This window comes from Anopheles coluzzii, chromosome 2 (assembly GCF_943734685.1).
Source record: "Anopheles coluzzii chromosome 2, AcolN3, whole genome shotgun sequence".
In the NCBI taxonomy this organism is placed as follows: domain Eukaryota; kingdom Metazoa; phylum Arthropoda; class Insecta; order Diptera; family Culicidae; genus Anopheles; species Anopheles coluzzii.
In genome coordinates this window covers 36,823,842-36,848,176 of record NC_064670.1, presented here as the reverse complement: position 1 = coordinate 36,848,176, position 24,335 = coordinate 36,823,842, and the positions used below count along the sequence as shown (strand labels likewise).

The 24,335-nt window shown below is 40.6% G+C and overlaps 6 protein-coding genes across 14 annotated transcripts in view; 1 reads left to right on the top strand and 5 right to left on the bottom strand.

The window, feature by feature from the left end:
* Positions 1–4,672, bottom strand: part of LOC120951195 (uncharacterized) — an 8,389-nt gene extending 3,717 nt beyond the window's left edge. Inside the window, exons 1-5 of the mRNA XM_049605537.1 lie at positions 4,567–4,672; positions 4,224–4,463; positions 3,857–4,141; positions 914–1,066; positions 569–815 (exon numbers count right to left, since the gene is read on the bottom strand). Coding sequence (XP_049461494.1) covers positions 569–815; positions 914–1,066; positions 3,857–4,141; positions 4,224–4,463; positions 4,567–4,578 — 937 coding nt within the window. The 5' untranslated portion in view covers positions 4,579–4,672. The remainder of the gene's footprint in view (positions 1–568; positions 816–913; positions 1,067–3,856; positions 4,142–4,223; positions 4,464–4,566) is intronic.
* Positions 1–24,335, top strand: part of LOC120952088 (neurobeachin-like protein 1) — a 64,921-nt gene that overhangs the window by 23,068 nt on the left and 17,518 nt on the right. The window lies entirely within an intron of this gene.
* LOC120952098 (cuticle protein 21-like) lies at positions 382–1,273 on the bottom strand. Its single transcript, XM_040371218.2, has 3 exons — positions 1,140–1,273; positions 914–1,066; positions 382–815 (listed from the first exon to the last, which is right to left on the bottom strand). Exons 1-3 carry the CDS (start codon positions 1,149–1,151, stop codon positions 564–566), a joined length of 417 nt encoding a protein of 138 aa, XP_040227152.1. The 5' UTR covers positions 1,152–1,273; the 3' UTR covers positions 382–563.
* On the bottom strand, positions 8,374–16,135 carry LOC120952094 (larval cuticle protein A2B-like). 2 transcript variants are annotated; one of them, XM_040371212.2, is made up of 4 exons: positions 16,049–16,135; positions 15,657–15,938; positions 15,350–15,577; positions 8,374–8,801 (listed from the first exon to the last, which is right to left on the bottom strand). In XM_040371212.2, exons 1-4 carry the CDS (start codon positions 16,058–16,060, stop codon positions 8,742–8,744), a joined length of 582 nt encoding a protein of 193 aa, XP_040227146.1. In that variant the 5' UTR covers positions 16,061–16,135; the 3' UTR covers positions 8,374–8,741. The 2 variants fall into 2 exon arrangements, with proteins under 2 accessions (XP_040227146.1, XP_049461712.1); XM_049605755.1 differs by lacking the exons at positions 15,350–15,577; positions 15,657–15,938; positions 16,049–16,135 and adding exons at positions 9,109–9,369; positions 9,473–9,578 and having other exon boundaries at positions 8,374–9,029.
* LOC120952093 (larval cuticle protein A2B-like) lies at positions 12,061–16,155 on the bottom strand. 2 transcript variants are annotated; one of them, XM_040371211.2, is made up of 3 exons: positions 12,861–12,950; positions 12,476–12,757; positions 12,061–12,396 (listed from the first exon to the last, which is right to left on the bottom strand). In XM_040371211.2, the coding sequence occupies exons 1-3, from the start codon at positions 12,870–12,872 to the stop codon at positions 12,109–12,111; spliced, it is 582 nt and encodes a 193-aa protein (XP_040227145.2). In that variant the 5' UTR covers positions 12,873–12,950; the 3' UTR covers positions 12,061–12,108. The 2 variants fall into 2 exon arrangements, with proteins under 2 accessions (XP_040227145.2, XP_049461713.1); XM_049605756.1 differs by lacking the exon at positions 12,861–12,950 and adding an exon at positions 16,049–16,155 and having other exon boundaries at positions 12,094–12,396.
* LOC120952095 (larval cuticle protein A2B-like) overlaps positions 14,868–24,335 on the bottom strand; it is a 68,707-nt gene continuing 59,239 nt past the window's right edge. Inside the window, exons 2-5 of one of the 6 annotated variants that reach the window (XM_049605761.1) lie at positions 23,701–23,756; positions 23,410–23,598; positions 23,103–23,330; positions 14,868–15,349 (exon numbers count right to left, since the gene is read on the bottom strand). In XM_049605761.1, the coding sequence (XP_049461718.1) occupies positions 15,290–15,349; positions 23,103–23,330; positions 23,410–23,598; positions 23,701–23,712 (489 nt within the window). In that variant the 5' untranslated portion in view covers positions 23,713–23,756 and the 3' untranslated portion in view covers positions 14,868–15,289. Of the gene's footprint in view, positions 15,350–19,122; positions 19,810–19,888; positions 20,150–20,252; positions 20,379–22,628; positions 23,331–23,409; positions 23,599–23,700; positions 23,757–24,335 lie in introns of those variants that run through there. The other 5 variants (XM_049605758.1, XM_049605760.1, XM_049605757.1 and 2 more) reach the window with 5 other exon arrangements.

The window sequence follows — 24,335 nt, the reverse complement described above, 5'->3', positions numbered from 1 at the left end:
GACAAACAATAATTATACAATCACGTTTGGGAAGCTCCCGAGTGAGTTTAAAAAAAGAGTTGTTTATTGTTCGGCTGTGAAACTTAGACTAATTTGCTGGATTTGATGTTTCGGTGCTGCTTAGTGTTCCCCGCCTGCCGGTCACGTTGCCAACCGCCTGACGTGATCATGTTTGTCCCGTCTGTATGGTGTCGTTTACATACCGGACGGTCCAACCAATCAATGTTATCCATTGAACGGATGTTATCACATTGATCACTGTTATCCATTGAATGAGATATACAATCCTTACGAAACCGCACCAGAGGGAACCCGCTTCGCTTGCGACCGTGTACATATCCATACATTATGTGATATTTTTGGGAAATAATTTTTACATAGTTTTTGTTATGATTTTTATAACCATCTTGCACTTTATTCAGTCACACAGTCAAACAAAACATAACTACATTTTCGTGAAGCTCTCATTTGCAAAGGATGTGAAGGGATGGGAGGATTTTGGGATAAACATGGGACGACTAATAAATATCTAGACAGGGTGGGGGATATCCGTGAGGCATGATTTAACCGTACAGTGGAGCCGCAACCTTGGCGACGGCGGGATAGGCCAGCGGAGCAGCGAACTTGGCTACTGGGGCCACAGCCTTTACCACACCAGCTCCACGGTGGACGACGGCGTTGAATCCGTTGACCGGGTCGGCAGTGTACTCAACGACACGCTGGGTGCCATCGGGCTCGATGAGCGAGTACGATCCGCTGACGACATCACCCGAGCGGGATTCCTGCTGGCTCTTGTTGTCACCGGTCAGAGCATCCTAGCAATTTCGGAGGGACGGGTGGAAAATGTAAACGGTGATGCACATACCCCAGCATCCATGATGGATCGTTGGTGTTGCTGGACGTGTATACTTACCGATACCGCGTAACTGTAGCTGTACTGCGGGTTGGGGTCGTAGTCGGCCAACGGAGCAGCAACCTTGGCCACCGCCGGATAAGCACCGTAGGGAGCCGGATATCCGATGGCGACGGCACTGGCGGTAGCGACGAACGCGGCAAGAACGGCAAACTGTGAAACCAAATCGAATATAGTCGCAGGTTGCTTTAGAGCAGAATCAGAGCCTTCTGCTGCTGCATCTTACCCGGAGGGCCATTTTCTCTTGTGCTGTGTTGGGTCCTGTACTGTTAGAACTGAGTCTGATGAATGTGTACTAATCTAATTTTCGCATTGCTTTATATACGAAATCTATTAAAGTTTGGCTGACACTCTCCACACGCAACACGCCAACCCGTTCTGGGAAGCAACATTTCTGTCCACTAGAGGGCGTACCAGCAAAAAAAAGGCTTCAAACCATCCTTCACATGGTTCGTGCACACCCAGGTTCGGCCGCAACAGGCTAGCACTTTGGGAGTGGAACTTTGAACTGCCACTGTACAAAAAAAACCCCGCATGGACAAATCTGATATGAGCTACTTTATGGTTGTTTTTTCTTTCTCCCGTCTGACTGAATTTATCGTTTTCCTTCTGCTCAAAACGCACCTTGTAGCAAGTGGTGTACAACATGCAACTTAAGGAAAATAATATCAATGACAATTTCGACGGCAGTCGAACTTTTACCACCGACAACCAACGGCAATGTAGCCCCAGGGCCAGCAAAAGTGCTTTGGACATAGTGCAACATGCGCTCTACAAGTCGCCTGTCCTGTCCAGACGAGACGTGGTCGAGAATGATGGGGTAGTAGGGGAGGGTAAGCCTTGTGCGCAGAAAAACCGTCTGCACTGGTCAAATACACCCATCCCCCCTGACGCAACTGCGTGCCGTTGCGTAGTTGGGTGGGTGTGCGATACTGCCAAATCTTAATTTATTGGTCATTTTTGATACGCATGCCGGTTGCGCGTAGTGTGTCCAGTTGCGTTGAGGCGTTTGCGCGGTGCGTTCTTGACTGTTGAGCACAGCGAATTCCTTCCAAGAATGGGTGCAGTTTTCGTTTTGTGCGGATTTAGAGATTAAATAATGGCCGTAATGTAAGGTTTTTAAGAGCCAAGCGACAGTGGAGTATGGTTACAGGGAATGTCCGAGCAACCTTTGTTCTTTCAATAATAGGGCTTTAGTTTGAACAGTCATGTCCAGTGATGCTCACTGGGTATTCATTGTAGTATCACTTAATTGGAAAAGTGTATGTTCGTTTAAACATGGTAGCATTATTCGATATTTCTACATAGCTTGAAACACATCCGGTTTTCTATTCATGTTTAGATTCATACTTTCTTGCGTGACAGTCCTGATCGAAATGTTACCACTCCTTGATTTAGGATTCAGTCTCTTTAGATTACCGGGCCAGATATGTGTTTTAATCGAAAAATTGTTTTACAATTTTTGGGTAATATTCCAGCTTATTACCCTTGTTATCCATCGATAATTCGATTCCTTGATCGTATGAGGAAGAAAACGCAGAAACTATTTAGAATGTTTGAGCCAATTTTAAATAGAAGTTGATTCAAGTAGAAGATATAAGGTATAAGAATGATAAGTCATTTAGTTATGAGGCGGTACACAATAGTTAGGATTATACCATTGCACCGACGTTGCCGTTATTCCCAGGTCATTAACATCATTCCAGATCGTTGTTCTAGTTAGTTGCTGATATATTTTAGAATGTGCAGATGTATTACTAGAGTAAACAAGCGAAGGATAGATGACGTTGATAGCTGCATTGTTGCACTATAACTTGGGCTAGTTGGGCTAGTTGTTTCTTTTCATAATAATCGCTACAAGTAAGACACGTATCGGACTGCTCGGAACGTATGAAAAAATCCTAATATTTGGGCTATATGGTGGCAATTATCTCATTCAATCGTACACAAAAAAATAGTTTTGTATGGCTAAGTTATGGGTAATGAATTAGATCACATTTAATTTACACTGAATCTGAAAGCGTCCTTATGTCGAATGACTTATCTGTGCCTCATTGATTTTCTCTTCATCAAATAATCTGTTTTATAGATGTGGGTTTGAGGAAAGGTGTTCATTCGAATAAGGTATGCTGATCATTCAGATAGAATTCGTTTTTTTTTAACATGTCCCAATTTTGATACCTTTGGTACGAGGTACAATATTTGTCAGAAAGGCTTGTAGAAAATAAAAAAAAAACTGTTTTGGACACATGAAACATAAAAGTCGTCCTCCAGATATGCTATTAATGCGAACGTGTCGAATCAGTCCAATTCGCTCAAAGAACAATTCAAATTTAGAAAATGTGTATGATTATGTTGGAATAATAGTCTACTTTTATACGGTACGATTAATATGCATAGGGTACACTGTTTGTAGCATTTGGTGCTTGTTATTGATGGTTGATGGTGTATAATTGTTGAACTAGATAAGTCTATCATGATAATGATATTTTTTTAGAAGCTCTGTAGTTTGGTCTAATTGTGGACTCAAATCATCAAAATTATCTTCAAAGGGAATGAATTATACAGGGTAACATGTTTTCTTTTGTAGAATTTGCTTTTATTTCAGTCAACCTTCATGTTGATCATTTGTATGTACAACACAGCAACACAAGATTCACACATCTTGTCACACACAGTCAAATCACGGTTTGTTTGCTAAACGAAATTGTTAGCATTATCATGTCTGCGGGCAGCTTCTGGATGCGAAGCAAATCCCATTTTCATATGTACATGAATGTTCAAATCGCTCATAGGATAACAAAAATAGCGATGAGAAGGAAATGAAGAGATGAGAAATAAATAACAGGCGATGCTATCTAATGACTTCAGGGTGAAGCGTGAGCATTAGGTACTGGAAAATGGAATCGATTTCGCGTCTCATGGGATGAAGATGAGGGCTTAACCAAGGATGGCCTTGCCGTAGGCTGGGTATCCGTAAGGAGCGTACGGGGCAGCAACCTTGGCGACGGCGGGGTAGGCCAGCGGGGCAGCGTACTTGGCAATTGGGGCGACAGCCTTGACGGCCAGCGGCTCACGGTGGACGACGGCGTTGAATCCGTTGATGGGGTCAGCGTTGTACTCAACAGTACGACGGGTGCCATCGGGCTCGACCAGCGAGTAGGATCCAGTCACAACATCTCCCGAGCGGGACTCCTGCTGGTTCTTGTTGTCTCCAGTCACGGCATCCTGTCGAACAGAGCAGACGGACGGATTGTTAGCACAGGCATAGTGGTAGTTAGTACATGCTTTGGGAGGCTAGAATACTTACGGCAACGGCATAGCTGTAGCTGTACTGAGGGTTGGCATCGTATTCAGCGTACGGAGCAGCAACCTTAGCGACGGCAAGAGGAGCAGCGACCTTGGCCACAGCAGGGTAAGCTCCGAGCGGGGCATGGTAGGCTCCGAGCGGAGCGTGGTAGGCTCCGAGCGGAGCGTGGTAAGCTCCCAACGGAGATGGGTGGATAGCGACGGCGCTGGCGACGGCCACGATGGCGGCGAAGACGGCGAACTGTAAAAGAATCGCGTGAAAAGGTAGTGTCTCAGTAAAATCTTATTCACGTGACTGGCCGGGTAAGCGTGCCCTCTCTGGTGATCCTGGCAAAGACACTTACTTTGAATGCCATTTTAGGTGTTTAGTGTTGTGCTAGCTACGGTTAGGCCGCTGCTGTGTTCTTGCTAGACGAATGAAGTGATTGTGATACGGTTTCGAAGGTATCGGTGGGTTTTTATATCAAAATGCGTGGCCACTTTCCTAATGGCAGGGGTATTCAGCGGTCACAAGTGTGGCACTAGAGCAGCCCACGAGAGAACTTGTTTTGTTTTTGTCATTTTTTGCTGCTACTGCGAAAGGAGTCCGTCCATTTAGGTGATTAGAGAATGGAACAGTGGTATTATTTGTGCTAGTACTTGATTTTACTGTACAAGCATTCAAACTTACAGGCGTACCAAGGGGGCGATTGGACTAGTAAGTATTTAGCATGAATGAAATTTTGTATTACTTAACATCATACCCTTCATGGGATGTACCGAATGTACCATGCCCCCCCACCCCCCCTCCCATACTATGCTGCAGACTGGCTAGGCTGATATGGGTAATCAATAAATCACTGAAAGCTAAGCCCACTAGCGGTACAGGCAGGCCTTGACCGACAACGGTTGTTGTGTTAGGCGTAGAGTTTGAATATCCTGTATTGTTTATATTTTAAATCAAACATTGTAATATTTTGGGACAATCAAAGCTTTAAACAAGTTCGTGTGCATTTAGTATAGGTGTCGGCAGTAATTTGTTGTATGTTGGTGAAAAAAAACAACAATCATTTTGAAGCCTTGCTTTATACTTTCTTTTCCACTACTTGTAATTTCGTTACGGTGGATGTAACATTGTAATTGTAACCTCCACACATGGTATATTTTGTTACAAAAAGTGTGTTTCACTATTGAAAGTATGGAGAAACGTTCCGAACTATTTGACACAAATCAAGTATATTGGTAAGAAATTTCCCATCACTTTAAGGCTAGCAAAATTGTCCGAACGGTGAAAAACTGGGACTCATATGGTAATTGGTCAACAAGTGACGAACCCAGTCAGTCCATTTTTAAAGAACTGCTCCTACGGCATCCTTAAAAAAGTACTAAGAAACACTGGAAATGGAATGAATTTGTCATCTACTTCTAGTAGAAATCATTATATTTGTTATTTGAGTTTTTTTTTGACCATAATTTAATCATCATTCAAGTGTTAAATATTATGATACACCTAATCTGAAAACCCGGTCTCGTAGTACAGTCGTCAACTCGTACGACTTAACAACATGCCCGTCATGGGTTCAATCCCCAAATAGACCGCGCCGCCATACGTAGGACTGACTATCCTGCTATGGGGGGGAATCAATTAGTCACTGAAAGCCAAGGCCACTAGTGGGTACAGGCAGGCCTTGACCGACATCGGTTGTTGAGCCAAAGAAGAAGAAGAATCTGAAAACTTCACAATAGCTTTTAAAATTTGACTTGTTAATCGCAATATCTAATTTACGATTTATTGCACATTCTGTTTGGCGTGTAACGATCTACGCAGTCATGCCAACCTTTACAGGTTTCCGAAACATATTAGTATACCGCGCAGACGAATAGTCCGTCCTTACGATAGGGAAACGGACCGATTGGGAATCGATATTATCTAGTCTTGTACGAGTCGACGAGCTTTCTGTACAACACACCACATCATTATTTATGCGACTTGAAAATATTAAAATTAGAACACATGGTTCCAAAAACTAAGTAAAACATTTAAAATAAATTTATTGACTTCTTATTTGACGCTATCACCGTCTCTCCTAGGTCGGTGTAAGCCTGTCTTAGCCGCGAATGAATGATAAGCTTTCAGTGACATATTAGTTTAAGCATAATAGGATAGTCATAGTCATCATTATTTTTGTTATTATCATTATTATTGTTATTATTATTAATATTATTACTATTATTGGGGGCCTTCACGATTCTAGTTAGTTTTTTGTATGGAGTTTGACAGTTGGAGGCTGAAATCATGTAAACAATCCATACAAAACCACACAAAAAACTAGCCTGCGATTTTCAGTCTAGAAAATTTTAGCCTAAAAGCTAGAATTAGATTCGAGTACATGCTCGAAAACACGGGTTTGTTTACATTTATCCCAAGGTGCATTAAAGAGATCAGGTGGTGGAATCTGGAATCAAAGTGTATGTAGTCCAGGTAGTCTCATAGCATTCTTTCATAACCAATTTTGAACATCACTTTTTGGCAGAACGGGTGAAATTTTTTTCTCAAACAAGCTTTCTGGAGGCTTGACGAATACTCAAAACACTTTTACAATCTTCATTCACAAGCAGAAGCGATAAAAATCAGCCTTCTAAATTCATACACCTTGGGATAAGCCCACCTGTATATTATACTCAATTAGATAGCTGCTCGAAAACTTAGCAGTGCAAACTTAGCAGTGCCAATGCAAACAGCTGACAGGCTGAAATTTCAATTTCAAACGGAAAGGGCCCCATTAATATAAAAATTATTATTTTTATTATTACTATTATTATTATTATTATTATTATTATTATTATTATTATTATTATTATTATTATTATTATTGTTATTATTATTGTTATTATTATTATTATCATTATTATTATTATTATTATTATTATTATTATTATTATTATTATTATTATTATTATTATTATTATTATTATTAGTATTATTATTATTATTATTATTATTATAATTGTTGTTGTTTTTATTCCTTCGTAATAAAATTAAAAATATTTTTTAGTAAACTGACTGATTAGCCCACTCCACAGTGCTTGAATAACATTTACATTTTTAATCATACACAAAATAAAAAGGGATCAACGGGTCACATTATCAGGACGCAGGAAATTTAGACTAGACAACAGTTTTACAGCCGTAGTTCTAGGTTCAAAGACGTCCGATATCGCGTTCAGGGTTTGGTAGATACGAAATAACGGAACTCAAGCGTCAAAGGATTTGTGAGGCTCCTCGTTGGTCAACAACGCCCGAGCTCGAAGGGTTCTAGCAGGCACATATAAATTAACCGATGACAGCAGCGCCGGGCAGTCAATACTTCCGTTGAGAAGTCCAACAAGACCAGATTAGTGTGTCATTTATCATTCATCAATACGTATCGGTTTTAAATTACGTTTAGCCGACACGAATCGAGTCTAAAAAATCTTTCTAATTTGGTTCAGCTAATAGTTTATTAGCAATACAACAGCAGCAGCATGAACTGGTTAGTGGATAGAAGAAATTTTCACTTTTGTGACCTTTTTTACATGGGTTACTCTGTATTTTGGTATGTAAACTCCATTTTGATAGGAGAGCTTATAGAAGTCGTATTCAAATCTACGCAGATTTGTGTCGTGTAGATGCAAAACGATATATTTGCTATCCAAGAATCGTGTCGTCTAGGTACTACCTCGTGGTATCAATTCTTCATTCTAATTGAAAACGTCAGCTACTGAGCTTAAGAGTTTCTTAAAGCATGTAGAGTTTGGGGGAAAATTAAAGAAAATGGAGTAAAATAACTCTTCATTAGCACGATTTTGAATGCACTAAAAACTAAAGAACTATTGATGATTTTTGACTTGTAAACGTGTGGTATCCTTCTTGTCTCCTTCCTGCCATTGTATTTAAATCTGTTGCGTGTTTTTAAATGGAATGATATAATTTATTATATTGCCACAATAAATTGTTTTCCGTAAATTTCATTATACTTTACAGTTTAAATATTAAAAATAAGTAACAAGAAATTTATTTCAAAGTAAACTTGAAATGAAAGGGGCATGTGTCTGATAGATCCCACGCTACGAAAACTTTTTTAATCTAAAGTATACTTACATCACTTGCAATGGATATTAGACAAAACACATTTTAATTGGTTTAAGATGCTGATTTTATTTGAATCAACATTTGAATTGAATTTTTTTCTTGTTACACAACAGTAGCAATAGTTTCACACATCTTGTCACACACAGTCAAATCACGGTTTGTTTGCTAAACGAAATTGTTAGCATTATCATGTCTGCGGGCAGCTTCTGGATGCGAAGCAAATCCCATTTTCATATGTACATGAATGTTCAAATCGCTCATAGGATAACAAAAATAGCGATGAGAAGGAAATGAAGAGATGAGAAATAAATAACAGGCGATGCTATCTAATGACTTCAGGGTGAAGCGTGAGCATTAGGTACTGGAAAATGGAATCGATTTCGCGTCTCATGGGATGAAAATGAGGGCTTAACCAAGGATGGCCTTGCCGTAGGCTGGGTATCCGTAAGGAGCGTACGGGGCAGCAACCTTGGCGACGGCGGGGTAGGCCAGCGGGGCAGCGTACTTGGCAATTGGGGCAACAGCCTTGACGGCCAGCGGCTCACGGTGGACGACGGCGTTGAATCCGTTGATGGGGTCAGCGTTGTACTCAACAGTACGACGGGTGCCATCGGGCTCGACCAGCGAGTAGGATCCAGTCACAACATCTCCCGAGCGGGACTCCTGCTGGTTCTTGTTGTCTCCAGTCACGGCATCCTGTCGAACAGAGCAGACGGACGGATTGTTAGTACAGGCGTACTGGTAGCCTCAGGCTTTGGGAGGCTAGAATACTTACGGCAACGGCATAGCTGTAGCTGTACTGAGGGTTGGCATCGTATTCAGCGTACGGAGCAGCAACCTTAGCGACGGCAAGAGGAGCAGCGACCTTGGCCACAGCAGGGTAAGCTCCGAGCGGGGCATGGTAGGCTCCGAGCGGAGCGTGGTAGGCTCCCAGAGGAGCGTGGTAGGCTCCGAGCGGAGCATGGTAAGCTCCCAACGGAGAGGGGTGGATGGCGACGGCGCTGGCGACGGCCACGATGGCGGCGAAGACGGCGAACTGTAACAGAATCGCGTGAAAAGGGAGTGTCTCAGTAAAATCTTATTCACGTGACTGGCCGGGTAAGCGTGCCCTCTCTGGTGATCCTGGCAAAGACACTTACTTTGAATGCCATTTTAGGTGTTTAGTGTTGTGCTAGCTACGGTTAGGCCGCTGCTGTGTTCTTGCTAGACGAATGAAGTGATTGTGATACGGTTTCGAAGGTATCGGCGGGTTTTTATATCAAAATGCGTGGCCACTTTCCAACGACTTTGCCAACGAAAGCCAATCCCAACGAAGTTGTGGTAGTAGCGCCCGATCAACCCACCTCAGAACTAGTTTCGTTTGGGCTTTCCGTGTACTAGACAGTCCAATAAACGCAACCTTGCAGTGTGTGAGAATGAAAGGATAGATCGATGAAAACGTGGAAATATGTGTTGTTGGTAGTGAAAACAATTTGTATTTGTATAGTAGAGTACTGTTTTAGGGATTCGTAAATAAATGACTTAAATATAGGAAATTGTTTTTAAAAATTTTAAATTTAATCAAATAAATGTTGATTAGCTCGAATCAACTTTTAAGTCAAACACATAACGATTTAGAAAAAAAGGAATTATTTTTAAAAATCATGATATAGTAGCTGGCCCGGATTCCTTTATTAAGTTTCACAGCGTTTCCGTCTGTATTATTTTTTTTTATAAATTTGAAATTAATGTAGCGAACTTCATACTTTCCATTAGATTTGCTGTCTATTGCTATCTTGTGCGTGGAATAATGTAAACTTCGGTTTATTCGAAAGATTAAATGATGTAAAAGATAATATAAATAGTTACCACCTCGAATGCGACCGAAAATAGGTACATACTAAATGTTGCTTTTTGACATTTCAATGCTGTGGGCATTTGATGGAAATTAGAACAAAATAACTTTTGCATGTTCATGAATATTTTTTGAAAAAAATGTCATTTAACTAGCAAATTATGAATGGCATAACATATTACGATCGTTTATCAAACAAAATAACTTCACTTTCATAAAAAATAACTTAAACTGTGAGTGTATGAGCTTTTTTTTATAATACGACTTTTTATAATTTTATTTGTGATTTCAGTTACTTACTTACTTATCCGGCTTACTTACTTATGTGATTTCGGTTAAATGTATCAAATCTGAGGCTTGAATAATAGAACTCCTTGCTACATTCAATGTGTAGTTTGATTTTTCACATTTATGATAAATTATCATCCTAGTACGTTAACTTATCTTGAAATATTTGAATTATATGATAATTTATTTTAAATTATTTTTCCTAAACAATCTTTTCTCTGTACAATGTTCCAATTAATTTTAATCACTGTGCTGTGTTTATCGTTCACGCTCTATTAATAAATTATTCTGTCCATATTCCATTGCATTTTTCTAAATCACTGCAAACTGATACACGAATAAAACTGCATAATCGTATTGTTTATGTGTTGGGCGATGTATTGTTCTTTGACAGTAAACGTACCTTTAACTATACAAAAGCTTAACTAATAGTTAACATTGCTTAATTAAAAGCAAATATTTGGCTCAATTAATTGGAGAACGCTGGTGTATTTGCGATACTTATTGTGACGCATTCGTCATAACAATAGAAATGTGTAGAATTATAAAAAAGTTACACAAAACTAACAAATAAAGGATAAAATGATAAGTATTGTTGGGATTATTAACATAAAATCATGTATCGTACACATCTTTTAATAAACAATGCTACGATATAAACGAGAGCCGTGCAAAGGGCTTTTTCTATGATCGTTAAGGTTTAAATTAATTTTGGTTAGGGACATCTAGATAAAAATCTCGTGGAAAAGGGTATAAATACTCAAAGTTATCAGGAAGCTTTTAAGTTTAATGTTTTAACTGTACATGAAAAAAACTGTTTTTTTTTTTTAATATCATAACAATTCATTTTGTTTGCTAATATCCAAGCATATTTGATAGTTTATATATTTTATGCGAGGCTAGTGATACTAAGCTAGTCAGAAAAAAAGCTGTAAGCATAATTGTTTATATGTTTGTTTTTTCAATGTCTGGCTGGCCCATTACCAAGTTCTTTCAGGATTGTTATCAACTATGGCTTCGAATTTTATATGCAAAATATCATAAATAGGCTTTATCAAAGTCTGTAATAGCCTTTTTATCATTTTTTTTAAAGACTGTTATATTAATCATCACATACAATGATCACCTATGACAATTATTTTACAGTGTGTGAAGTTTTGAATTTGTTCAACACGCGCTTTAGCTATGCTCTTTAAATCTTGTATTAATCTTCAAACAATTTAATTATATAAGAAAGAAAGTTTTTAAATTTTAACTGTGCCAATCAATTTAAGGAGATTACACTATCGCTAGCGGTCTTAAAAACTTTAGAAAGATTATAGTTACAAAAAAGCTCGGGGATTTATTCTTTTGTAGAAATTACTTTTATTTTCTTCAGCTCGTCTTCTGATTACTCTTATTAACGCAGCAGCAACAATAGTTTCACAAAACAAAAGTCTATAGTAGCAGTATTGACAAAGCCCCGCTTCATATGTACAAAAGTCTTTGTCAAAAAAAAAAAAGTTATAAAAGACAGATAAAGATCGATAAGGTAAAGAACAAGGAAGAAAAAAATAAAGGAAGACGTTAACTAATGACTTCAAGAGGAGCAGGCATTAGGCACTGGACTTAAGAACAGTTCCGCGATTATGTCCTAGGGATGGTGTACAGGGCTTAACCAAGGATGGCCTTTCCGTAGGCTGGGTATCCGTAGGGAGCGTACGGGGCAGCAACCTTAGCGATGGCGGGGTAGGCCAGCGGAGCAGCGTACTTGGCAATTGGGGCAACAGCCTTGACGGCCAGCGGCTCACGGTGGACGACGGCGTTGAATCCGTTGATGGGGTCAGCGTTGTACTCAACAGTACGACGGGTGCCATCGGGCTCGACCAGCGAGTAGGATCCAGTCACAACATCTCCGGAGCGGGACTCCTGCTGGTTCTTGTTGTCTCCAGTCACGGCATCCTGTCGAACGGAGCAGACGGACGGATTGTTAGTACAGGGATAGTGGTAGCCTCAGGCATTGGGAAGCTAGAATACTTACGGCAACGGCATAGCTGTAGCTGTACTGAGGGTTGGCATCGTAATCAGCGTACGGAGCAGCAACCTTAGCAACGGCCAGAGGGGCAGCGACCTTGGCCACAGCAGGGTAAGCTCCCAGAGGAGCATGGTAGGCTCCCAGAGGAGCGTGGTAGGCTCCCAGAGGAGCGTGGTAGGCTCCCAGAGGAGCGTGATAGGCTCCGAGCGGAGCATGGTAAGCTCCCAACGGAGAGGGGTGGATGGCGACGGCGCTGGCGACGGCCACGATGGCAGCGAAGACGGCGAACTGTAAAAGAATCGCGTGAAAAGGGAGTGTCTCAGTAAAATCTCATTCACGTGACTGGCCGGGTAAGCGTGCCCTCTCCGCTGATCCTGGCAAAGACACTTACTTTGAATGCCATTTTAGGTGTTTAGTGTTGTGCTAGCTACGGTCAGGCCGCTGCTGTGTTCTTATTAGACGAATGAAGTGATTGTGATACGGTTTCGAAGGTATCGGCGGGTTTTTATATCAAAATGCGTGGCCACTTTCCAACGACTTTGCCAACGATAGCTAACGCTTGGCGGGTTGGAGTAGTAGCGCCCGATCAACCCACCTCAGAACTCGTTTCGCTAGGGCTTTTCGTCATTGCCTTTCAGCGTAGAATAACGAAAGGATCGAACAAGCGAAAACTGTGAAAATACTTGTAATGCCTTTTGAAATGTCTCTGCTCTGATACGCTAGTACAACAGTAAAATAATATCAATGGACATTAATTGAATGTATAATTATTGAGAAGTATTTACAAGTGCAACATAATAGTCTTGAAATCTCTGTATCAAACATACAAATCCGATTAGAGATAAAAAGTAAACTGAACTGAAGCCTGAAATGTGTAGATTACGACAGTTTTTTTTTAACTTGGTGTGTATTAAAATCGTAGAAAATCTAAGTTGAAAATTGCATCTCAAGGTACCAATTATGGCTATAGTGTTCCCAGCAATTCGCCATAGCTGTACCAATTGTGGTTTTATGCCGAAATTCGTGAATATTAATTTTTCCGTTTACTATCACTGGTTGTGTTATTTGCCACGCTTAATTAATCGCACAATTGAGGAGGCTAATCCTTCTAAAATACTTTATTATTCTACTGATAACACAAGGTATGTCCGTGTTTGGACTCAATTCATGTCATCTGGAAATCCTTCATATCACTTGGAAGGTATACGCCAGCTACTGTTTCCGCACGAGACGCAGATGTACGCAAATCATTATGGTCTGTTGAAGTATTTTTATATGAACAATCGTAGCCATTATCTAAGTATCTTGAAAAAAGGGTTTGCATTTTGGTCGAGCCTTATCCTAACTAACGATCAGGGAAGAAAAAGACCGCACTTTGCAACAGGACCATACGAGTGGTGTTAAGATTACATTTTGTTTGTATGAAAGTTATGTTGATTAAAATGATTCGATTTCAAAACATTTCTTCATTCACGTCTTATTTTTCTTCTGTTTGGCGTAACGCTCTAGGTGGCATGCCTGCCTATACTGGCTTTCGATACTTATTCAATACTACATAGTCGGAGAGTAAAACTTTGCTACAGGAGAACGGTCCATTCTAGGCTTGAACGCATGATGGACATGTTATTGAGACGTCAACTCGCACGACTTAACAACATGCCCGTCATGGAATTAAACCTAGTATGGACTGCGTCCTGTAGCAAAGGGCTGATTATCCGGATGCGTGGTACCTAATAAGTCTTGAAAGCCTTAACATAAGAAGACATAAGAAAAAGTTTGTTTAAAAAATACTGTACGTTATTCGTCATATAACAACATAACGCAACTAGTTTGATTAAAAAAAAGTTGTCTAGAACGAAAATTAAAAGCTTTAATATCCGCAAAACTCTAATACAAAATGTATGGTCCTACCCGGGTAGGCGGTCGTGGAAATGAGATGTTTTTTTGCAAGTAAGAAATATATAGAAACACAATTTTGAAAATTCCTTAAAGTTTAGGGTGAAAAGAAATATATAGTTTAGGGTAAGTGTACCAATAGTGGTGCAATTTTTAGTGGTACAGGTGTGTTTTAATGGATTTAAAGTGTTAGGAAGGTCAATTTCTGAATATTTTAACAATTGGAATATGTTTCTTCGCAATCACAACCATTTTTACTATGAAACACATCAAATTTACGAAAAGTTGCGGATTTGTACACGTTATTTGTTTACATTGCACATTACCTGGTGGCTGTGATGCGCTTCCTGACAGATATTTCGCCTGTCAACTAGTTCAATTCGCTGTATACTTTACCTCGTCTGGCCGTACGATTAAAATTCTAATCAAATATCGTCGTTTCGAGCATACTACAAATTATCATTGTTAATGGTAACATTGAATTAACGGATGGAAACATATGAACAACTGTTTTGTATTCTTTTGTAGAAATTGCTTTTATTTTCTTCAGCTCGTAAACCGACGACTCCTACTTGCACAGCAACAACAATAGTTTCACACATCTTGTCACACAGTCAAATCACATGTCTGTAGAGCGAAATTGCATTCATTCCGTCTATAGCAGCAATATTGGCAAACGCCTATTACATATGTACAAAAATCATTGAGAAAATAGAAATTTTAGTTTCAAGAAAGACGGAAAAAGATCGCTAACAGAGCTTAGCAACAGCGTTTGTAAGAAGTACAGTGACAATCGAGAAGGAAGATATAAAGTAAGGAAAATAAATAAAGGAAGACGTTAACTAATGACTCCAAGAGGCGCAGGCATTAGGCACTGGACTTAAGAACAGTTCCGCGATTATGTCTAGGGATGGTATGCAGGGCTTAACCAAGGATGGCCTTTCCGTACGCTGGGTATCCGTAAGGAGCGTACGGGGCAGCAACCTTAGCGACGGCGGGGTAGGCCAGCGGGGCAGCGTACTTGGCAATTGGGGCAACAGCCTTGACGGCCAGCGGCTCACGGTGGACGACGGCGTTGAATCCGTTGATGGGGTCAGCGTTGTACTCAACAGTGCGACGGGTGCCATCAGGCTCGACCAGCGAGTAGGATCCAGTCACAACATCTCCGGAGCGGGACTCCTGCTGGTTCTTGTTGTCTCCAGTCACGGCATCCTGTCGAACGGAGCAGACGGACGGATTGTTAGTACAGGGATAGTGGTAGCCTCAGGCTTTGGGAAGCTAGAATACTTACGGCAACGGCATAGCTGTAGCTGTACTGAGGGTTGGCATCGTATTCAGCGTACGGAGCAGCAACCTTAGCGACGGCCAGAGGAGCAGCGACCTTGGCCACAGCAGGGTAAGCTCCCAGAGGAGCATGGTATGCTCCGAGCGGAGCGTGGTAGGCTCCCAGAGGAGCGTGGTAGGCTCCGAGCGGAGCGTGGTAGGCTCCGAGCGGAGCGTGGTAAGCTCCCAACGGGGAGGGGTGGATGGCGACGGCGCTGGCGACGGCCACGATGGCGGCGAAGACGGCGAACTGTAAAAGAATCGCGTGAAAAGGGAGTGTCTCAGTAAAATCTCACGTAAAATTCAAGTGACTGGCCGGGTAAGCGTGCCCTCTCTGGTGATCCTGGCAAAGACACTTACTTTGAATGCCATTTTAGGTGTTTAGTGTTGTGCTAGCTACGGTTAGGCCGCTGCTGTGTTCTTGCTAGACGAATGAAGTGATTGTGATACGGTTTCGAAGGTATCGGCAGGTTTTTATATCAAAATGCGTGGCCACTTTCCAACGACTTTGTCAACGATAGCTAACGCTTGGCGGGTTGGAGTAGTAGCGCCAGATCAACCCACCTCAGAACTAGTTTCGCTAGGGCTTTTCGCCATTGCCTTTCAGCGTAGAATAACGAAAGGGGGATCAATGGAAATGTGAAAATGCTTGTCAACGTTCCGCAATTATACGGTAGTACACCGGATAAAGGATTTCAATGGAAATAAGTTTAATGTATATTCAATGGAAATAATTTATAAGTGTAATATAGAAGACTTAAAATCTTTGTATCAAACATAAGAAGAGAGATTAGAGATGGAAACGTAATAACGTTTGTATAAAAAAAAGATGGTTTTTGGCTGGCTGTAGAAAAAAAACGAAGAGAGAAAACTAAGGGTATTTTTTCAATTGTTGCACGCTTAAGGGAATAGCCAACTTATTTTAAATGTTTGAGATGGATGAAATCACTATATGCATGTTATGCGTGTCTAGTATACATCATTATTGTTTCAAAAATAACAAAAATGTTAGGCAGAAATATGAATACTGTCAAGAAATACTGATTTTTTTTTAAATTTAAAAATACAATTGTTGCACTCTTACAAAAACTCAAAATTATGTTGCACACTTAAAACCCAATTATTGCACACTTTCCAATACACTGAAACCGACGAAAAAGATCCCTTAACTGGATGCATTTCAGTCGAATAGTGTTTAGGGCAATACGCAACGCTCTTACATTGCTCGAGTGTCATTTGTTCAAGCCGAAATTCTACAAAATAAGTTGAAAACTTGTACCTGCTGCCGCATGTCAAAATAAACATCATTTCGTAAGACAAAATTCCTAGCGATTGATTCCTAAGAAATCCATTCGTTTTGATCGAAATAAGTCGAAATATTTTCACCTGTGTTTAAATAAGCTAAACATGAACTCTTTGAAAAAAATAGTGTTATATGCAGCAGAAATGGTAATTTTTTATGGAAAAATGCTCCCTTAAAAAAGTTTTATGAACATTTGGAAAAACGACAAATTATACGTAGTGTGCAATAATTGGGTGGTGTGCAACAATTGGCCAATTATCCAACTTCGTTGTTTATCAGTTCCTCCTCAGACTTCGCAACAAAATTGTTGGAGTAGACCTTTTGCATCAGGTTCCTTTAGGAAATGTGGCTGGGACGCAGCTGGGGAATGTTTGGACTTGTTCTCGTATTAGGGTATCAAATCGAAATGTAGTCGAAATTTGCTTTAAATGATTGAATTGAGTTTTGGCGTTATTACTTGCCGCTACGGAGCCAGTGGACGCGATTTCTGCTTCCTGTTATGTTTGTTTATGTTTCCCAGGTAATATTTCACTGCTTGGCCGTTTGCATAGACCTCCCGGTCAAGCTAACGCAGCAATGTAGCTACTTTATTATTGAAAGTACAATTAACGTTTCGTTAGTGCGCGTGAAGATAAACCCATGACACATCAACAATCTTTGAAAAAAGTATTTGATACAAACGGTAATAGTCATCATACAAATTAATTGCATTATTATTTTATCAATCGAGATTTAACTTCGCATTTGCTTTTCACTGATACATTCGATTTGTAGTAATCTTTAATATTTTTATGAGGATTTAGAAATATGAAATAAGAATGAATTTTCTTTGTTTCTGACAGCATGAACTACTCGTTTGGCTAAGTATGGCCTTGATTTTCTTCAAGAATATGTTGGTTTGAATTTTGAAATAGGAGGTTAAAAATTGTAAGACAGTAGTCAAGAAGGGTGGTGAAAGACATTTAAAGTACGTTATCTTAATGATTCCTCATCTGTTTGATTATCGTTAATAATAATTAACGATAAATTAGATCTGCGAGTGTCATCTCCCGTGATTCCCGAGAGAGCACGGTACAAACGCGTAGTTAGTAGACGTTGGTAAAAAAACTAGGGAAAGAAATCGTTTATTGTGTCGGTTGCCAGTTCATCTCACCCGTTGCTGGCGCCTAATAGTTCCAGAGGAAAATTGGAACAAGCTGTAGTGAAGTGCAGTGTAGTAGGAAAGCTGATACAAAAAATGAACCTTTTCGATGTGTGTTTACAACATATGCCAAACGCTAGTATTTCGTGCAATTAACATAACATATTTATCCGCATTATTTTCGTTAGCACAGTTAATATCGCCCAGCGATACAATTTGAGTTCAGTTAGTATACTTTGTTTTTTAAGTGCATTAAAAATCGTGTTTTTTTCTTCTTTTCAACTCGTATTAAATTATTTTTGGAACCTTACTCGTCTATTCAATGCACAAACATACAGGGGTTTGCGAGCTAATTTTCCATGTTAACACTTTAAGCGCCGTGTCATATAAATTCGCATGACGGTTTTGCTCACCGTTCAGCTTTGCATTTGACGCTCAGTGATTCTCTTGAGAACGAATGGGGTAGGAAAGAGAGAACGAGAACGACATGTGCTACGCCGCTTATCGCAATGAAACAAAAGAGTGATAACAATCGCACGATCAACTGTCGCTCTCATCGCTCTCTTGCCATGCGCTACGTGCTCACTCAAAAACTGTGACGTCAGGCTGGCGGTCAAAGTGTTAACAACATTTTTCAATGCTTTTGAGATGTTTTTCAACAGATGTCAAAAGTTGAATTTGCATCACAAATATTTGTCAGTTCTTTCGCATGACTTTCAACACATCACAAGCTGGACTAAGTTGGCAGTTATTTGTGATGTGTTGAAAATCATGTGAAAGAATTGAAATTTAATGTAACGCATGAATAACATTAGAGATTGGCTAGGAAAACCCTAGCAAACAGTTTTGACCACCAGGCAAGAAATTTAAAACGTATATGCTAGTGTAACCATGTATAAAGAATTCATTTAGGCTTGCACTTACAATAGTGCGTCGACTATGAGTTGGAAATAAATGAAAATGAAGAAACATAAGAACAGCTATTATATATTCTTTTGTAGAAATTGCTTTTATTTTCTTCAGCTCGTCAACCGACGACTCCTACTTGCACAGCAACAACAATAGTTTCACACATCTTGTCACACAGTCAAATCACATGTCTGTAGACCGAAATTGCATTCATTTCGTCTATAGCAGCAGTATTGGCACTACATATGTACAAAAATCATCGACAAGATAAAAAGTTTCGTTTCAAGAAAGACGGAAAAGGATCGCTAACAGAGCTTAGCAACAGCGTTTGTAAGAAGTACAGTGACAATCAAGAAGGAAGAAATAAAGTAAGGAAAATAAATAAAGGAAGACGTTAACTAATGACTTCAAGAGGCGCAGGCATTAGGCACTGGACTTAAGAACAGTTCCGCGATTATGTCTAGGGATGGTGTACATGGCTTAACCAAGGATGGCCTTGCCGTAGGCTGGGTATCCGTAGGGAGCGTACGGGGCAGCAACCTTAGCGACGGCGGGGTAGGCCAGCGGGGCAGCGTACTTGGCAATTGGGGCAACAGCCTTGACGGCCAGCGGCTCACGGTGGACGACGGCGTTGAATCCGTTGATGGGGTCAGCGTTGTACTCAACAGTACGACGGGTGCCATCGGGCTCAACCAGCGAGTAGGATCCAGTCACAACATCTCCGGAGCGGGACTCCTGCTGGTTCTTGTTGTCACCAGTCACGGCATCCTGTCGAACAGAGCAGACGGACGGATTGTTAGTACAGGGATAGTGGTAGTCTTAGGCTTTGGGAGGCTAGAACACTTACGGCAACGGCATAGCTGTAGCTGTACTGAGGGTTGGCATCGTAATCAGCGTACGGAGCAGCAACCTTAGCGACGGCAAGAGGAGCAGCGACCTTGGCCACAGCAGGGTAAGCTCCGAGCGGGGCATGGTAGGCTCCGAGCGGAGCGTGGTAGGCTCCCAGAGGAGCGTGGTAGGCTCCGAGCGGAGCATGGTAAGCTCCCAACGGAGAGGGGTGGATGGCGACGGCGCTGGCGACGGCCACGATGGCAGCGAAGACGGCGAACTGTAAAAGAATCGCGTGAAAAGGGAGTGTCTCAGTAAAATCTTATTCACGTGACTGGCCGGGTAAGCGTGCCCTCTCTGGTGATCCTGGCAAAGACACTTACTTTGAATGCCATTTTAGGTGTTTAGTGTTGTGCTAGCTACGGTTAGGCCGCTGCTGTGTTCTTGCTAGACGAATGAAGTGATTGTGATACGGTTTCGAAGGTATCGGCGGGTTTTTATATCAAAATGCGTGGCCACTTTCCAACGACTTTGCCAACGATAGCTTGGCGTGTTGGAGTAGTAGCGCCCGATCAACCCACCTCAGAACTAGTTTCGCTAGGGCATTTTGTCATTGCCTTTCAGTGTAGAATAACGAAAGAAGCGATCAAGAAAACTGTGAAAATGCTTGTGAACGTTCCGTTCTCATACAGCGGTTAAAGAATTTCAATGGAAATAAATTTAATGTTAATTTAATTTAATAATCAATGGGAATAATTTATAATTGTAGTATAGTGGACTTCAAATCTCCGTATCAAACATAAAAATCTTATTAGAGATAAAAACTAAATTCATTGCCAAGAATAGTCATCATAATAGATGATTGTATTGTTATTTTATCAATCGAGATTTAACTTCGCATTTGTTTTTCGCTGATACATTCGATATGTAATATTCTTTAATATTTCTATGATGCAACATATCATGAAATACATTTTATGTGCAACATGAGCTTAATTTGCAATTGGTTAATGTAGTAAAATAGTAGTTGTATGTTCTATGTTGCATTATTTGAATTGATTTGTTTACTTCCTATGCAGTGTTTGTGTTAGTTTTAGTTATGCTATGTTCTGTATGTGTGTACCTTTCTTCTCTATCACTGACAGCAGGGACTTCGCGCTTAGCTTAGGATCTTCATAAATGTTGGTTTAAATTTCGAATTTGAAAGTCAAGGAGTGTAGTGAAGTAGTAAGTGTTCGTAAATGTTTGAAATATGGCCTTCTAAATGGAAGAATTTTAGAGTCCCCAATGCATCATAGTGGTTTAATTTGGGTTTTTTTATCAACATTCGATATATATAGCTTTATTCATTGCTTATGAAGTGTCTCCTAACAATTGTCAAACATTTCAATGCACAATGTGAGCAACGTCCATATAAATGCAGAGATGAAAATCCTGTTGTCATTCTATCGCTTTTTTTCTTCATTTGATATATTTAGTGTGACTTTAAATGATACCCGGGACTGTTGAACTTACATGAATGCCTGTGTTACATTTTCTCGATTTTTCAAATCGCGTTTGCTTTAGAAAATGTGCCGCATTCATGAACTTAAATTACAATGTCCCACGTACCGTTCAAGCAAAGTGCCGCATTTTCAACGACAAATCGTTGGAAAAATGTCGATCTTTCATTTGATGTACTACTCATCAGTTGAAGCGAGTCAAATCATAAACATTTTCTCAATAATGGTGTGATTTCGTGAAAATACATTACAAATTTTCCCAAAAAAATAAATAATAATAATAATAATAATAATAAAAGGTTCAAAAGGTTCATGTTCTAAAAAGATTATGATACAAATGTGAAACATTTTAGTTTTATCTAAGTGTTAGAATCTAACAAATATAACCGATTTTTTTAGGCTTAGGCGTGGTGCCAAAAAATTAGTTTTTATTTTAGGCGTTTTGTGGCTTGTGTTCTCTCGGTGAATTCGTTTTACTGAAAGGGCAGAAACTGCCGTTCGTTCCCTATTTAACTATGTATTATCCTATCCGCGATGTGCTTGGCTGACAGTTCGGCGGAACCATACAACGGTTACAACACTAAGCTTAAGCATTTATTTTAAACATATTTGGTTAACTGATAAACCTGCGGTAAAATTAATGTTTGATTTTTAATACATGTGTATGCCCTATGTGCAATGTTTCTTATCAAAATGCTCTGTGACATGTAGAAAATCATATTGCCAAAAAAACCCTCATGACATTTAGTTGAAATATTTTATAGTTCTTGAACAACATTTTGGGAATATTTGTTTTAAATCTGGTTCAAATGAAATGAAACAATTAATGCTACATATAAAAAATGTTATTCCTGAGTCATATGTTTCTCCCAATTTTTGGAATTATGTTTGAAGCTGTTGTGTTTTCATTGTAGTATTTAGCATTTTTTAAATATTAGGACATTTTAGGTTTTCCTGCTAAACTCGTTTTTAAGAATCTTTGAACATGATTTATTTAATTAAAAATATAAAATAATAATTTTCATCTGCATGTATCATCTTTCTACATAAGAACTTTGTAATTTTCGGTCTATTTCAATCGAAAGATAATGAAATATGTCAATCCTGAGTGCACTTTAACAATGGACAGGTGTGCTCCCCCATACTTCAGTTAAAAATTCCAATCAAATATGCGTTAGCCATTTCGAGCACACAACAATTTACCATTAGTTAGGGTTAACGGATTGAATTAACGAATGGAAAATGAAGAAATATAAGAACAACTGTTTTGTATTCTTTTGTAGAAATTGCTTTTATTTTCTTCAGCTTGTCAACCGACGACTCCTACTTGCACAGCAACAACAATAGTTTCACACATCTTGTCACACAGTCAAATCACATGTCTGTAGAGCGAAATTGCATTCATTTCGTCTATAGCAGCAGTATTGGTATTACATATGTACAAAAATCATTGAGAAAATAGAAAGTTTCGTTTCAAGAGAGACGGAAAAGGATCGCTAACAGAGCTTAGCAACAGCGTTTGTGAGAAGCACAACCACAATCAAGAAGGAAGAAATAAAGTAAGGAAAATAAATAAAGGAAGACGTTAACTAATGACTTCAAGAGGCGCAGGCATTAGGCACTGGACTTAAGAACAGTTCCGCGATTATGTCTAGGGATGGTTTACATGGCTTAACCAAGGATGGCCTTGCCGTAGGCTGGGTATCCGTAGGGAGCGTACGGGGCAGCAACCTTAGCGACGGCGGGGTAGGCCAGCGGAGCAGCGATCTTGGCAACGGGGGCGACAGCCTTGACGGCCAGCGGCTCACGGTGGACGACGGCGTTGAATCCGTTGACGGGATCGGCAGTGTACTCAACGACACGGCGGGTGCCATCGGGCTCAACCAGCGAGTACGAGCCAGTCACAACATCTCCCGAGCGAGACTCCTGCTGCTCCTTGTTGTCGCCGGTCAGAGCATCCTGTAAGAGATTGCAAGGATCCAAAGGATTGTTAGGAATTTTGGTTCAAGCTTTAGATGAATGGGGCTGGACCACTTACGGCAATGTGGTAGCTGTAGCTGTACTGCGGGTTGGGGTCGTAGTCATCGGCAACCTTGGCAACAACCGGGGCGGCAACCTTGGCCACAGCCGGGTAAGCTCCCAGAGGAGCGTGGTAAGCTCCCAACGGGGCTGGGTATCCGATGGCGACGGCGTTAGCGACGGCCACGATGGCGGCGAAGACGGCGAACTGTAAGTGAAGCACGAAAAACAGAAGTGTCTCAGTAAAATCCTATCCAGTTGAGCAGCCGGTGCGTGTGCTCCATTTAACGATCCTGGCAGAGACACTTACTTTGAATGCCATTTTTTGTGTTGCTAGCTGCTGCTGTGCTCTTGCTAGACGAATGAAGAGATTGTGATATGGTTTCGAGGGTATCGGTGAGTTTTTATATCGAAATCGCTAGCATTAGTTGCGATCGCTGAACGATTCCGAAGTCATTCCTTACCGAACAAGAGCGATCTCGTGTTGCTCGAGAAAGAATTTTTTTTTTTCGCATTTTTCGCCAACGCGCAGTCGTGTGTCGTGATGGAGTGGTTGGGTGAAAGAAACAGAAAGAGCGTATAGTGTTTTTTTTCCTTTCAACGCCACGCGCGGCGACACAGGTGATCTGGCGCACTGGGTTGATGCAGTTTGTCGATCGGCTGATGCATTCAACTGGTTGACAGAGAGTTAGGGTGTATGTGTGCGATACGCGCATGCGTATAACGCCACGCATGCTGTTTCCTTTGCCGCCGGGTCAAACGGGCAGCTGGTGTTATTAGTCGGCAATAGACAAGTACAATGCAATGGGTAGGGTAATTGAGACAATGCTTCATCAACTTCGGCCTATCCTTTTTGCGCTCAAATCCACCATAGGGTATGGGGGGTATGTTATGCGTGTGTTTGTGTGGATTGCATTCATGATCTTCACTGTGCAGGGTCAAGCT